This window comes from Dendropsophus ebraccatus, chromosome 2 (assembly GCF_027789765.1).
Source record: "Dendropsophus ebraccatus isolate aDenEbr1 chromosome 2, aDenEbr1.pat, whole genome shotgun sequence".
NCBI lineage: Eukaryota > Metazoa > Chordata > Amphibia > Anura > Hylidae > Dendropsophus > Dendropsophus ebraccatus.
Genome location: NC_091455.1, coordinates 219,173,914 through 219,186,646, shown reverse-complemented (window position 1 = coordinate 219,186,646; position 12,733 = coordinate 219,173,914). Strand labels below are relative to the sequence as shown.

Below are 12,733 nucleotides of genomic sequence, written 5' to 3'. Positions count from 1 at the left end.
ACAAGAGATCAATCTATCATTTCATTGTATGAAGGACTAACATAAGAACTCGATCGTCTGAACTTTACAACATTCCATTGCATATGGTTTGATTTTTAATACTTAATTTTGTTTTTTGATTTTTATTTTTATGACTTTTCATGTTTTTAGATTTTTCTTTTATGTATTTTCATGCATCTTGTTTTTATATTAGAGATCGCTAAACTATTTGCTGACAGTATCTTATAAATAAATGTAAAATCTATTAATTTATACACCTGATATACTATATCCTATCCTTTATTCATTATACCAATTTACACTTCTAACTAGAGGACCTACACCTTCCTTCTTCTTTTTATATCCTAATCCTATATACCAACTAATACTATATCCTAATCCTATATACCCCCTAATACTATATCCTAATCCTATATACCCCCTAATACTGTATCCTAATCCTATATACCCCCTAATACTGTATCCTAATCCTATTTACCCCCCTAATACGATATCCTAATCCTATATACCCCCTAAGGCCAGGTTCAGACTATGTAACTGTGCGGCTGTATTTGCGGCTGTAATTGTGCGGCGGTATTTTTGGTGGTTCATGCGTACGCTGGAAAGTATAGGATATACGGCTGCACAGTGCACACTATGTATGAATCTACGTCCTGATCGTAAACGGACCCGTAAAAAATGAACAAGACCATTGTTTGCGGCTGGAAATGCGGCCGTGGATTGACAGGCGGTCCGTACGGAGTACTTCAAAAATAGCCGGCAATGATGCCGAATGCCGATGCCTCTAATAGTTAATATATTAAATTAATAAAACACATTTTTTTTTGTAATAAAGTCCCTTTCGTTGGTCAATAATTTAATTCTAACAAATCCATCATTGTGCAATTAAATATACTGTTAAAATAAATAGATATATAAATAAATGTATATTTATATCTATATATTTATTTTCTGACAGTATATTTAATTGCACAATGATGGATTTGTTAGAATTAAATTATTGACCAACGAAACAGAATTTATTTCCACGAAAATGTGTTTTATTCATTAAATATAAATTAGTACAGGAAGCTCCATAAGCCGTTAATTCATATTGCCGGTAATAGAGCTTTCTGTACTAATCATCACTTTACTGTAATGAAAACATCAAATGTTTCTTCTAATTATGTTATCACAATAGCATTATTAGAAGAAACATTTAGAATTATATGTGCGCTCAGCTGATTGGCTGATCGGCTCAGCGCACATATAATAAGCCGGTCCGCAGCACAGTCACTTCATTGTGCTGCGGACCAGCGAAGAGACAACATCGGGGTGAGTATAGAGCTCTCCCCACCCCCTCCCCAGCACTGCACCCCTCCCAGCAAGGAAGGGGGGGGTCACTTAACCCCTTCCTTGCTGGGATGGGTGCAGTCTGACATCAGTCTGGCCCCCAGGGGGTTAAGGGGGATGCAATACATCCTCCCTTAACCCCTTGGGGGCCAGACTGTAAGCAGCGATCTGTAAAGATGCTGCATACTGTAAGGAGCACAACACCACTCACAATGATGGGTGTTGTGCTCCTGTTTGTGTGGTTTTTGTGTGTTTCTCCCTTTTTGTTTTTCAGATATCGGTATCCTGTGGATTACGTCGGATTCTGTGGACTACGTCGATGACCAGCGATTGTTTGGTGTTTTTTTTTTTATAAAATGGTCAATGAGGGGTGTGGGGGTGTTTTTATTTGAATAAAAAATTTTTTAACTTGTGTCTTGTCTTTATTTCTTTACTTTATAGACTTAGTAGTGGCAGCCGTCTAATAGACGGAATCCATTACTAAGTTGGGGCCTAGTGTTAGCCGGTATAAAATGGCTAACACTAACCCCCTATTATTACCCCAGTACCCAATGCCACCAGGGGTACTGGGAAGAGTCGGGTGCCAGTGGTCCCGGAGCGTCAAAATTGGCGCTCCTGGACCGGGCGGCAGCAGGCTGGTAAGATTTAGGCTGGGGAGGGCCTAAACCAATGGCTCTTCCCACCCTGGTGTTACCAGGCTGCTGTCGTTTGGTTTTTAACCCGGCTGGTTATAAAATTAGGGGGGACCCCTATTTTTTTTAATTATTTATTTATTTATTTAAAAAAAACCCGCATAGGGTCCCCCCTATTTTTATAACCAGCCGGGTTAAAAACCAAACGACAGCAGCCTGGTAACACCAGGGTGGGAAGAGCCATTGGTTTAGGCCCTCCCCAGCCTAAATCTTACCAGCTATTGGAGGGGTCCGTCCTGTCGGGAGGAGGCCGGAGGGGTCTGTCCGTCCTGTCGGGAGGAGGCCGGAGGGGTCTGTCCGTCCTGTCGGGAGGAGGCCGGAGGGGTCTGTCCGTCCTGTCGGGAGGAGGCCGGAGGGGTCTGTCCGTCCTGTCGGGAGGAGGCCGGAGGGGTCTGTCCGTCCTGTCGGGAGGAGGCCGGAGGGGTCTGTCCGTCCTGTCGGGAGGAGGCCGGAGGGGTCTGTCCGTCCTGTCGGGAGGAGGCCGGAGGGGTCTGTCCGTCCTGTCGGGAGGAGGCCGGAGGGGTCTGTCCGTCCTGTCGGGAGGAGGCCGGAGGGGTCTGTCCGTCCTGTCGGGAGGAGGCCGGAGGGGTCTGTCCGTCCTGTCGGGAGGAGGCCGGAGGGGTCTGTCCGTCCTGTCGGGAGGAGGCCGGAGGGGTCTGTCCGTCCTGTCGGGAGGAGGCCGGAGGGGTCTGTCCGTCCTGTCGGGAGGAGGCCGGAGGGGTCTGTCCGTCCTGTCGGGAGGAGGCCGGAGGGGTCTGTCCGTCCTGTCGGGAGGAGGCCGGAGGGGTCTGTCCGTCCTGTCGGGAGGAGGCCGGAGGGGTCTGTCCGTCCTGTCGGGAGGAGGCCGGAGGGGTCTGTCCGTCCTGTCGGGAGGAGGCCGGAGGGGTCTGTCCGTCCTGTCGGGAGGAGGCCGGAGGGGTCTGTCCGTCCTGTCGGGAGGAGGCCGGAGGGGTCTGTCCGTCCTGTCGGGAGGAGGCCGGAGGGGTCTGTCCGTCCTGTCGGGAGGAGGCCGGAGGGGTCTATCCGTCCTGTCGGGAGGAGGCCGGAGGGGTCTGTCCGTCCTGTCGGGAGGAGGCCGGAGGGGTCTGTCCGTCCTGTCGGGAGGAGGCCGGAGGGGTCTGTCCGTCCTGTCGGGAGGAGGCCGGAGGGGTCTGTCCGTCCTGTCGGGAGGAGGCCGGAGGGGTCTGTCCGTCCTGTCGGGAGGAGGCCGGAGGGGTCAGTCCGAGGCCGGAGGGGTCTGTCCGTCCTGTCAGGAGGAGGTTGGAGGGGTCAGTCCGAGGCCGGAGGGGTTTGTCCTGTTGGGAGGAGGCCAGAGGGGTCTGTCCGTCCTAACAGGACGGACCCCTCCGGCCTCGGACTGACCCCTCAAGCCTCCTCCTGACAGGATGGACAGACCCCTCCAGCCTCCTCCTGACAGGACGGACAGACCCCTCCGGCCTCGGACAGACCCCTCCGGCCTCCTCCTGACAGGACTGACCCCTCCGGCCTCCTCCCGACAGGACGAACAGACCCCTCTGGCCTCCTCCCGACAGGACTGACCCCTCTGGCCTCAGACTGACAGGACGGACAGACCCCTCCAGCCTCGGACTGACAGACCCCTCCGGCCTCCTCCTGACAGGACGGACAGACCCCTCCAGCCTCCTCCTGACAGGACGGACAGACCCCTCCAGCCTCCTCCTGACAGGACGGACAGACCCCTCCAGCCTCAGACTGACAGGACGGACAGACCCCTCCAGCCTCAGACTGACAGGACGGACAGACCCCTCCAGCCTCAGACTGACAGGACGGACAGACCCCTCCAGCCTCAGACTGACAGGACGGACAGACCCCTCCAGCCTCAGACTGACAGGACGGACAGACCCCTCCAGCCTCAGACTGACAGGACGGACAGACCCCTCCGGCCTCCTCCCGACAGGACGGACAGACCCCTCCAGCCTCGGACTGACAGGACGTACAGACTCCTCCAGCCTCAGACTGACAGGACGAACAGACCCCTCCGGCCTCCTCCCGACAGGACTGACCCCTCTGGCCTCAGACTGACAGACCCCTCCGGCCTCCTCCTGACAGGACGTACAGACCCCTCCAGCCTCAGACTGACAGGACGTACAGACCCCTCCAGCCTCGGACTGACAGGACGTACAGACCCCTCCGGCCTCGGACTGACAGGACGGACAGACCCCTCCAGCCTCGGACTGACAGGACGGACAGACCCCTCAGGCCTCCTCCTGACAGGACGGACAGACCCCTCCAACCTCGGACTGACAGGACAGACACTTCCCGCTCTTTTCCTGACAGGACAGACGCCTCCCGCTCTCTTCCCGTGCGTCACACTCGCTCTCCACCCTCAGCCTAAGCCCCGCCCATTATCCAGCTGCAGTTTGAGCTCCACCCGTTTTGCGAACACAGGACAGTCACGTGATGTAGCGGCTCGCGCACGGGCTTCTATTAGGGTTTTTGTTGGTGACGTCACAATTGGAACGCCCCCTTTTTGCGGCATCCCTAGCGTATGATTACCGCAATGCGTTGTGGGAAATGTAGTGCTGTGTGACATTTTTCTATAGTAAATTCGTTAGGAAAACTACAATTCCCATAAGAATCTGCGCTCAATTCCCCCGCATCCTAGTAAGAAGAGCGCTCATTGGAGAGAGAGCCGGCGACACGTGGGGAAGAGAGTGAGGCAGATACCGGGGGAAGCTGAGAGGTAAGCGGCGGCCTGATCTGTGTGAGGTGGGAGCAAGGGAGGCCGAAGCCGGGGGGAAGAGAGAGAGAGAGAGAGGAGGCCGGGGGGAAGAGAGAGAGAGGAGGCCGGGGGAGGGAGAGAGGGAGAGGAGGCCGGGGGGGGGGGGGGGGGGAGAGAGGGAGAGGAGGCCGGGGGGGGGGGGGGGGGAGAGAGGGAGAGGAGGCCGGGGGGGGGGGGGGGGAGAGAGGGAGAGGAGGCCGGGGGGGGGGGGGGGAGAGAGGGAGAGGAGGCCGGGGGGGGAGAGAGGGAGTGGAGGCCGGGGGGGGGGGGGGGGGGGGGAGAGAGGGGGGGGGGGGGGGGGGGGGGGGGGGGGGAGAGAGGGGGGGGGGGGGAGGGGGGGGGGGGGGGGGGGGGGAGAGAGGGAGAGGAGGCCGGGGGGGGGGGGGGGGAGAGAGGGAGAGGAGGCCGGGGGGGGGGGGGAGGGGAGAGAGGGAGAGGAGGCCGGGGGGGGGGGGGGGGAGAGAGGGAGAGGAGGCCGGGGGGGGGGGGGGGAGAGAGGGAGAGGAGGCCGGGGGGGGGGGGGGAGAGAGGGAGAGGAGGCCGGGGGGGGAGAGAGGGAGTGGAGGCCGGGGGGGGGGGGGGGGGGGGAGAGAGGGAGGGGAGGCCGGGGGGGGGGGGGGGGGGGGGAGAGAGGGAGAGGAGGCCGGGGGGGGGGGGGGGGGGGGAGAGAGGGAGAGGAGGCCGGGGGGGGGGGGAGAGAGGGAGAGGAGGCCGGGGGGGGGGGGGGGGGGGGGAGAGAGGGAGAGGAGGCGGGGGGGGGGGGGGGGGGGGGGGGAGGGAGAGGAGGCCGGGGGGATGAGAGGGAGAGGAGGCCGGGGGGGGGGGGAGAGAGGGAGAGGAGGCCGGGGGGAGAGAGGGAGAGGAGGCCGGGGGGAGGGAGAGGAGGCCGGGGGGGGATAGAGAGAGAGAGGAGGCCGGGGGGAGAGAGAGGAGGCCGGGGGGGATAGAGAGGAGAGGAGGCCGGGGGGGATAGAGAGGAGGCCGGGGGGGATAGAGAGGAGGCCGGGGGGGATAGAGAGGGAGAGGAGGCCGGGGGGGGGAGAGAGAGAGAGAGAGGAGGCCGGGGGGGGAGGGAGAGGAGGCCGGGGGGAAGAGAGAGAGAGAGGAGGCTGGGGGGGGAGAGAGAGAGAGACCGGGGGATAGAGGAGGCCGGGGGGATAGAGGAGGCCGAGGAGAGAGAGAGAGGAAACCGGGGGATAGAGGAGGAGAGAGAGGAGACCGGGGGATAGAGGAGAGAGAGGATAGAGAGAGGAGACCGGGGGATAGAGGAGGAGGCCGAGGAGAGAGAGAGGAGACCGGGGGATAGAGGAGGCCGAGGAGAGAGAGAGAGAGAGAGGAGACCGGGGGATAGAGGAGGAGGCCGAGGAGAGAGAGAGAGGGAGGAGACCGGGGGATAGAGGAGGCCGAGGAGAGAGAGAGAGAGAGAGAGAGAGGAGACCGGGGGATAGAGGAGAGAGAGCAGAAGCCGAGGAGAGAGGAGACCGGGGGATAGAGGAGGAGGCCGAGGAGAGAGAGAAAAGGCCGAGGAGAGAGAGAGAGACCGGGGGATAGAGGAGGAGGCCGAGGAGAGAGAGAGAGGAGACCGGGGGATAGAGGAGGAGTGAGAGAGAGAGGAGACCGGGGGATAGAGGAGGCTGAGGATAGAGAGAGGAGACCGGGGGATAGAGGAGAGAGAGCGGAGACTGGGGGATAGAGGAGGAGGCCGAGGAGAGAGAGAGGAGACCGGGGGATAGAGGAGGAGGCCGAGGAGAGAGAGAGAGGAGACCGGGGGATAGAGGAGGAGGCCGAGGAGAGAGAGAGGAGACCGGGGGATAGAGGAGGAGTGAGAGAGAGGAGACCGAGGAGAGAGAGAGGAGACCGGTAGATAGAGGAGAGAGAGGAGACCGGGGGATAGAGGAGGCTGAGGATAGAGAGAGGAGGCCGGGGGATAGAGGAGGCTGAGGATAGAGAGAGGAGACCGGGGGATAGAGGAGAGAGAGCGGAGACCGGGGGATAGAGGAGGAGGCCGAGGAGAGAGAGAGGAGACCGGGGGATAGAGGAGGAGGCCGAGGAGAGAGAGAGGAGACCGGGGGATAGAGGAGGAGGCCGAGGAGAGAGAGAGAGAGAGAGGAGGCCGAGGAGAGAGAGAGAGACCGGGGGATAGAGGAGGCCGAGGAGAGAGGAGACCGGGGGATAGAGGAGAGAGAGAGGAGACTGGGGGATAGAGGAGGAGGCCGAGGAGAGAGAGAGAGGAGACCGAGGGATAGAGGAGGCCGAGGAGAGAGAGAGAGGAGACCGAGGGATAGAGGAGGCCGAGGAGAGAGAGAGAGAGAGAGGAGACCGGGGGATAGAGGAGAGAGAGCAGAAGCCGAGGAGAGAGAGAGAGAGAAGGCCGAGGAGAGAGAGAGACCGGGGGATAGAGGAGGCCGAGGAGAGAGAGAGGATACCGGGGGATAGAGGAGGAGGCCGAGGAGAGAGAGAGGAGACCGGGGGATAGAGGAGAGAGAGGAGACTGGGGGATAGAGGAGGCCGAGGAGAGAGAGAGAGGATACCGGGGTTTAGAGGAGAGAGAGGAGACTGGGGGATAGAGGAGGCCGAGGAGAGAGAGAGAGGAGACCGGGGGATAGAGGAGAGAGAGGAGACTGGGGGATAGAGGAGGCCGAGGAGAGAGAGAGGAGACCGGGGGATAGAGGAGAGAGAGGAGACTGGGGGATAGAGGAGGCCGAGGAGAGAGAGAGAGGATACCGGGGGATAGAGGAGAGAGAGGAGACTGGGGGATAGAGGAGGCCGAGGAGAGAGAGAGAGGAGACCGGGGGATAGAGGAGAGAGAGAGAAGGCCGAGGAGAGAGAGAGAGACCGGGGGATAGAGGAGGCCGAGGAGAGAGAGAGGATACCGGGGGATAGAGGAGAGAGAGGAGACCGGGGGATAGAGGGGAGAGAGAGGAGACCGGGGGATAGAGGGGAGAGAGCAGAAGCCGAGGAGAGAGAGAGGAGACCGGGGGATAGAGGAGGCCGAGGAGAGAGAGGAGACCGGGGGATAGAGGAGAGAGAGCAGAGGCCGAGGAGTGAGAGAGAGGAGACCGAGAGAGAGAGGAGACCGGGGGATAGAGGAGGAGGCCGAGGAAAGAGAGAGGAGGCCGAGGAGAGAGAGAGGAGACCGGGGGATAGAGGAGGCCGAGGAGAGAGAGAGGATACCGGGGGATAGAGGAGAGAGAGGAGACCGGGGGATAGAGGAGGCCGAGGAGAGAGAGAGAAGAGACTGGGGGATAGAGGAGGCCGAGGAGAGAGAGAGAGAGAGAGAGAGAGAGGAGGCCGAGGAGAGAGAGAGAGGAGACCGGGGGATAGAGGAGAGAGAGGAGACTGGGGGATAGAGGAGGAGGCCGAGGAGAGAGAGAGAGAGAGGAGGCCGAGGAGAGAGAGAGAGAGAGAGAGAGAGAGGAGGCCGAGGAGAGAGAGAGAGAGAGAGAGAGAGAGAGAGGAGGCCGAGGAGAGAGAGAGAGAGAGGAGGCCGAGGAGAGAGAGAGGAGGCCGAGGAGAGAGAGAGGAGGCCGAGGAGAGAGAGAGGAGGCCGAGGAGAGAGAGAGAGGAGGCCGAGGAGAGAGAGAGAGAGAGGAGGCCGAGGAGAGAGAGAGAGAGAGGAGGCCGAGGAGAGAGAGAGAGAGAGGAGGCCGAGGAGAGAGAGAGAGAGAGGAGGCCGAGGAGAGAGAGAGAGAGAGAGAGGAGGCCGAGGAGAGAGAGAGAGAGAGGAGGCCGAGGAGAGAGAGAGGAGACCGGGGGATAGAGGAGGAGGCCGAGGAGAGAGTGAGGAGACCGGGGGATAGAGGAGGAGGCCGAGGAGAGAGAGTGAGGAGACCGGGGGATAGAGGAGGAGGCCGAGGAGAGAGAGGAGACCGGGGGATAGAGGAGAGAGAGCAGAAGCCGAGGAGAGAGGAGACCGGGGGATAGAGGAGGAGGCCGAGGAGAGAGAGGAGGCCGAGGAGAGAGAGAGAGGAGACCGGGGGATAGAGGAGGCCGAGGAGAGAGAGAGAGGATACCGGGGGATAGAGGAGAGAGAGGAGACCGGGGATAGAGGAGGCCGAGGAGAGAGAGAGGATACCGGGGGATAGAGGAGACCGAGGAGAGAGAGAGGAGACCGGGGGATAGAGGAGAGAGAGGAGACCGGGGGATAGAGGAGGCCGAGGAGAGAGAGAGGAGACCGGGGGATAGAGGAGGCCGAGGGGAGAGAGAGGAGACCGGGGGATAGAGGAGGCCGAGGAGAGAGAGAGGAGACCGGGGGATAGAGGAGGAGGCCGAGGAGAGAGAGAGAGAGGAGACCGGGGGATAGAGGAGAGAGAGGAGACTGGGGGATAGAGGAGGCCGAGGAGAGAGAGAGGAGACCGGGGGATAGAGGAGAGAGAGGAGACCGGGGGATAGAGGAGGCCGAGGAGAGAGAGAGGAGACCGGGGGATAGAGGAGGCCGAGGAGAGAGAGAGGAGACCGGGGGATAGAGGAGGCCGAGGAGAGAGAGGAGACCGGGGGATAGAGGAGGCCGAGGAGAGAGAGAGGAGACCGGGGGATAGAGGAGGAGGCCGAGGAGAGAGAGAGGAGACCGGGGGATAGAGGAGGCCGAGGAGAGAGAGAGGAGACCGGGGGATAGAGGAGGCCGAGGAGAGAGAGAGGAGACCGGGGGATAGAGGAGAGAGAGCAGAAGCCGAGAAGAGAGAGAGAGAGGAGGCCGAGGAGAGAGAGAGGAGACCGGGGGATAGAGGAGGAGGAGAGAGAGAGAGAGAGAGAGAGAGGAAGGATACCGTGGGATAGAGGAGGCCGAGGAGAGAGAGAGAGGATACCGTGGGATAGAGGAGGCCGGGAGGACAGAGAGAGGAGAGATAGAGGAGTAGGAGAGAGAAAGAGGAGATCGGGGGATAGAGGAGGCCTGGGATGGAGGATAAAGGAGGTTCAGTGAGGGAGAGAGTAGCCTGGGGCACAGAGGGAAAGAGGCCAAGGATGGAGAGGGAGAAGAGGCAGAGTTCTCCCCAGTTGTCAGGCTCCTCCTCAGCCTCCTGTAGGACACTTGTAGATGTTGGGGGGGTCCAGAGGGGTCGGGGTTGCTCCTCCTCAGCCTCCTGTAGGACACTTGTAGATATTGGGGGCTACAGAGGGGTCGGGGTTGCTCCTCCTCAGCCTCCTGTAGGACACTTGTAGATGTTGGGGGGTCCGGAGGGGTCGGGGTTGCTCCTCCTCGGCCTCCTGTAGGACACTTGTAGATGTTGGGGGTCCGGAGGGGTCGGGGTTGCTCCTCCTCAGCCTCCTGTAGGACACTTGTAGATGTTGGGGGGTCCGGAGGGGTCGGGGTTGCTCCTCCTCGGCCTCCTGTAGGACACTTGTAGATGTTGGGGGTCCGGAGGGGTCGGGGTTGCTCCTCCTCAGCCTCCTGTAAGACACTTGTAGATGTTGGGGGGTCCGGAGGGGTCGGGGTTGCTCCTCCTCGGCCTCCTGTAGGACACTTGTAGATGTTGGGGGGTCCGGAGGGGTCGGGGTTGCTCCTCCCCGGCCTCCTGTAAGACACTTGTAGATGTTGGGGGGTCCGGAGGGGTCGGGGTTGCTCCTCCTTGGCCTCCTGTAGGACACTTGTAGATGTTAGGGGGTCTGGAGGGGTCGGGGTTGTTCCTCAGCCTACTGTGGGACACTTGTAGATGTTGGGGAGTCCGGAGGGGTCGGGGTTGCTCCTTATCATGGTGGGTTTCTCCCCTCAGCAGCAGACATGCCTTCTGACCTAGCCAAGAAAAAAGCTGCCAAAAAGAAGGAGGCGGCCAAGGCGCGGCAGAGGCCCAAGAAGGAGAATGGAGACAACGCTCCCGAGGAGGCCGAACAACCGCTCAACGGCTCCGCCTCCCCCGGTCAGTATCAGGGAAGGAGCACAGCAGCACAGAGGATGTCAGGAGAGAAGGGTGGTGATACTATAGGAGAGGACAGAGCAGCACAGAGGATGTCAGGAGAGAAGGGTGGTGATACTATAGGAGAGGACACAGCAGCACAGAGGATGTCAGGAGAGGAGGGGGCTGATCTATAGGAGAGGACACAGCAGCACAGAGGATATCAGGAGAGGAGGGGGCTGATCTTATAGGGGAGGTCCCAGCAGCACAGAGGATGTCAGGAGAGGAGGGGGCTGATCTATAGGGGAGGTCCCAGCAGCACAGAGGATGTCAGGAGAGGAGGGGGCTGATCTATAGGGGAGGACACAGCAGCACAGAGGATGTTAGGAGCACTGTTACATAGAGTGGTGTGGCTGCTCCTGGCTCCCTGACGTTTCTCTTTGCTGTAGATGTGGATGAGGTGACCCGTCAGGTGGAGGAGTTTGAGCTGCGGAAGGCAGCGGCCCGGGCGGTTACTGGAGTCCTGGCCTCACACCCCAACAGCACAGACGTCCACATCATCAACATGTCCCTGACGTTCCACGGCCAGGAGCTGCTGAGCGACACCACCCTGGAGCTCAACTCAGGCCGCAGATACGGGCTTATTGGCCTCAACGGGACAGGTAAGGAGGGGGCGGGGTGTATGGGACTGACCCTGTGATCAGGGGCGGGTGTATGGGACTGACCCTGTAATGGGGGAGGGGGCGGGTTGTATGGGACTGACCATGTGATCAGGGGCGGGGTGTATGGGACTGACCCTGTGATCAGGGGCGGGTGTATGGGACTGACCCTGTGATCAGGGGCGGGTGTATGGGACTGACCCTGTAATGGGGGAGGGGGCGGGCTGTATGGGACTGACCATGTGATCAGGGGCGGGTGTATGGGACTGACCCTGTGATGGGAGGCAGAGTGTATGGGACTGACCCTGTGATGGGGGAGGGGGCGGGCTGTATGGGACTGACCATGTGATGGGAGGCAGAGTGTATGGGACTGACCCTGTGATGGGGGAGGGGGTGGGCTGTATGGGACTGACCATGTGATCAGGGGCGAGGTGTATGGGACTGACCCTGTGATGGGGGAGGGGGCGGGCTGTATGGGACTGACCATGTGATGGGAGGCAGAGTGTATGGGACTGACCCTGTGATGGGGGAGGGGGCGGGCTGTATGGGACTGACCATGTGATCAGGGGCGAGGTGTATGGGACTGACCCTGTGATGGGGAGGGGGCGGGCTGTATGGGACTGACCATGTGATGGGAGGCAGAGTGTATGGGACTGACCATGTGATCAGGGGCGGGGTGTATGGGACTGACCATGTGATCAGGGGCGGGTGTATGGGACTGACCATGTGATCAGGGGCGGGTGTATGGGACTGACCCTGTGATGGGAGGCAGAGTGTATGGGACTGACCCTGTGATGGGGGAGGGGGCGGGCTGTATGGGACTGACCATGTGATCAGGGGCGAGGTGTATGGGACTGACCCTGTGATGGGGGAGGGGGCGGGCTGTATGGGACTGACCATGTGATGGGAGGCAGAGTGTATGGGACTGACCATGTGATCAGGGGCGGGGTGTATGGGACTGACCATGTGATCAGGGGCGGGTGTATGGGACTGACCATGTGATCAGGGGCGGGTGTATGGGACTGACCATGTGATCAGGGGCGGGTGTATGGGACTGACCATGTGATCAGGGGCGGGCTGTATGGGACTGACCATGTGATCAGGGGCGGGGTGTATGGGACTGACCCTGTGATGGGAGGCAGAGTGTATGGGACTGACCCTGTGATGGGGGGAGGGGGCGGGCGGGGTATCGGCAGGGAGTGCTGCTGGAAATGCTCCTTTGCATCAGAAAACTACAGAACAGTTTTTATAAAAAAAAAACATTCCAAAGTATTTTCCTAATGGTTTTGCTTATGGGACTGCCCTGGAGGAGGGGGCGGCACCTTATGGGACTGCCCTGGAGGGGGGGCGGCACCTTATGGGACTGCCCTGGAGGAGGGGGCGGCACCTTATGGGACTGCCCTGGAGGAGGGGGCGGCACCTTATGGGACTGCCCTGGAGGGGGGGCGGCACCTTATGGGACTGCCCTGGAGGGGGGGC

The 12,733-nt window shown here is 60.0% G+C and overlaps 1 protein-coding gene across 1 annotated transcript in view; it reads left to right on the top strand.

Annotated features, from left to right (window-relative positions):
- Positions 1–4,540: 4,540 nt before the first annotated feature.
- ABCF2 (ATP binding cassette subfamily F member 2) overlaps positions 4,541–12,733 on the top strand; it is a 12,432-nt gene continuing 4,239 nt past the window's right edge. The window contains exons 1-3 of the mRNA XM_069959744.1: positions 4,541–4,725; positions 10,476–10,619; positions 11,045–11,257. Of these exons, the coding sequence (XP_069815845.1) occupies positions 10,484–10,619; positions 11,045–11,257 (349 nt within the window). The 5' untranslated portion in view covers positions 4,541–4,725; positions 10,476–10,483. The remainder of the gene's footprint in view (positions 4,726–10,475; positions 10,620–11,044; positions 11,258–12,733) is intronic.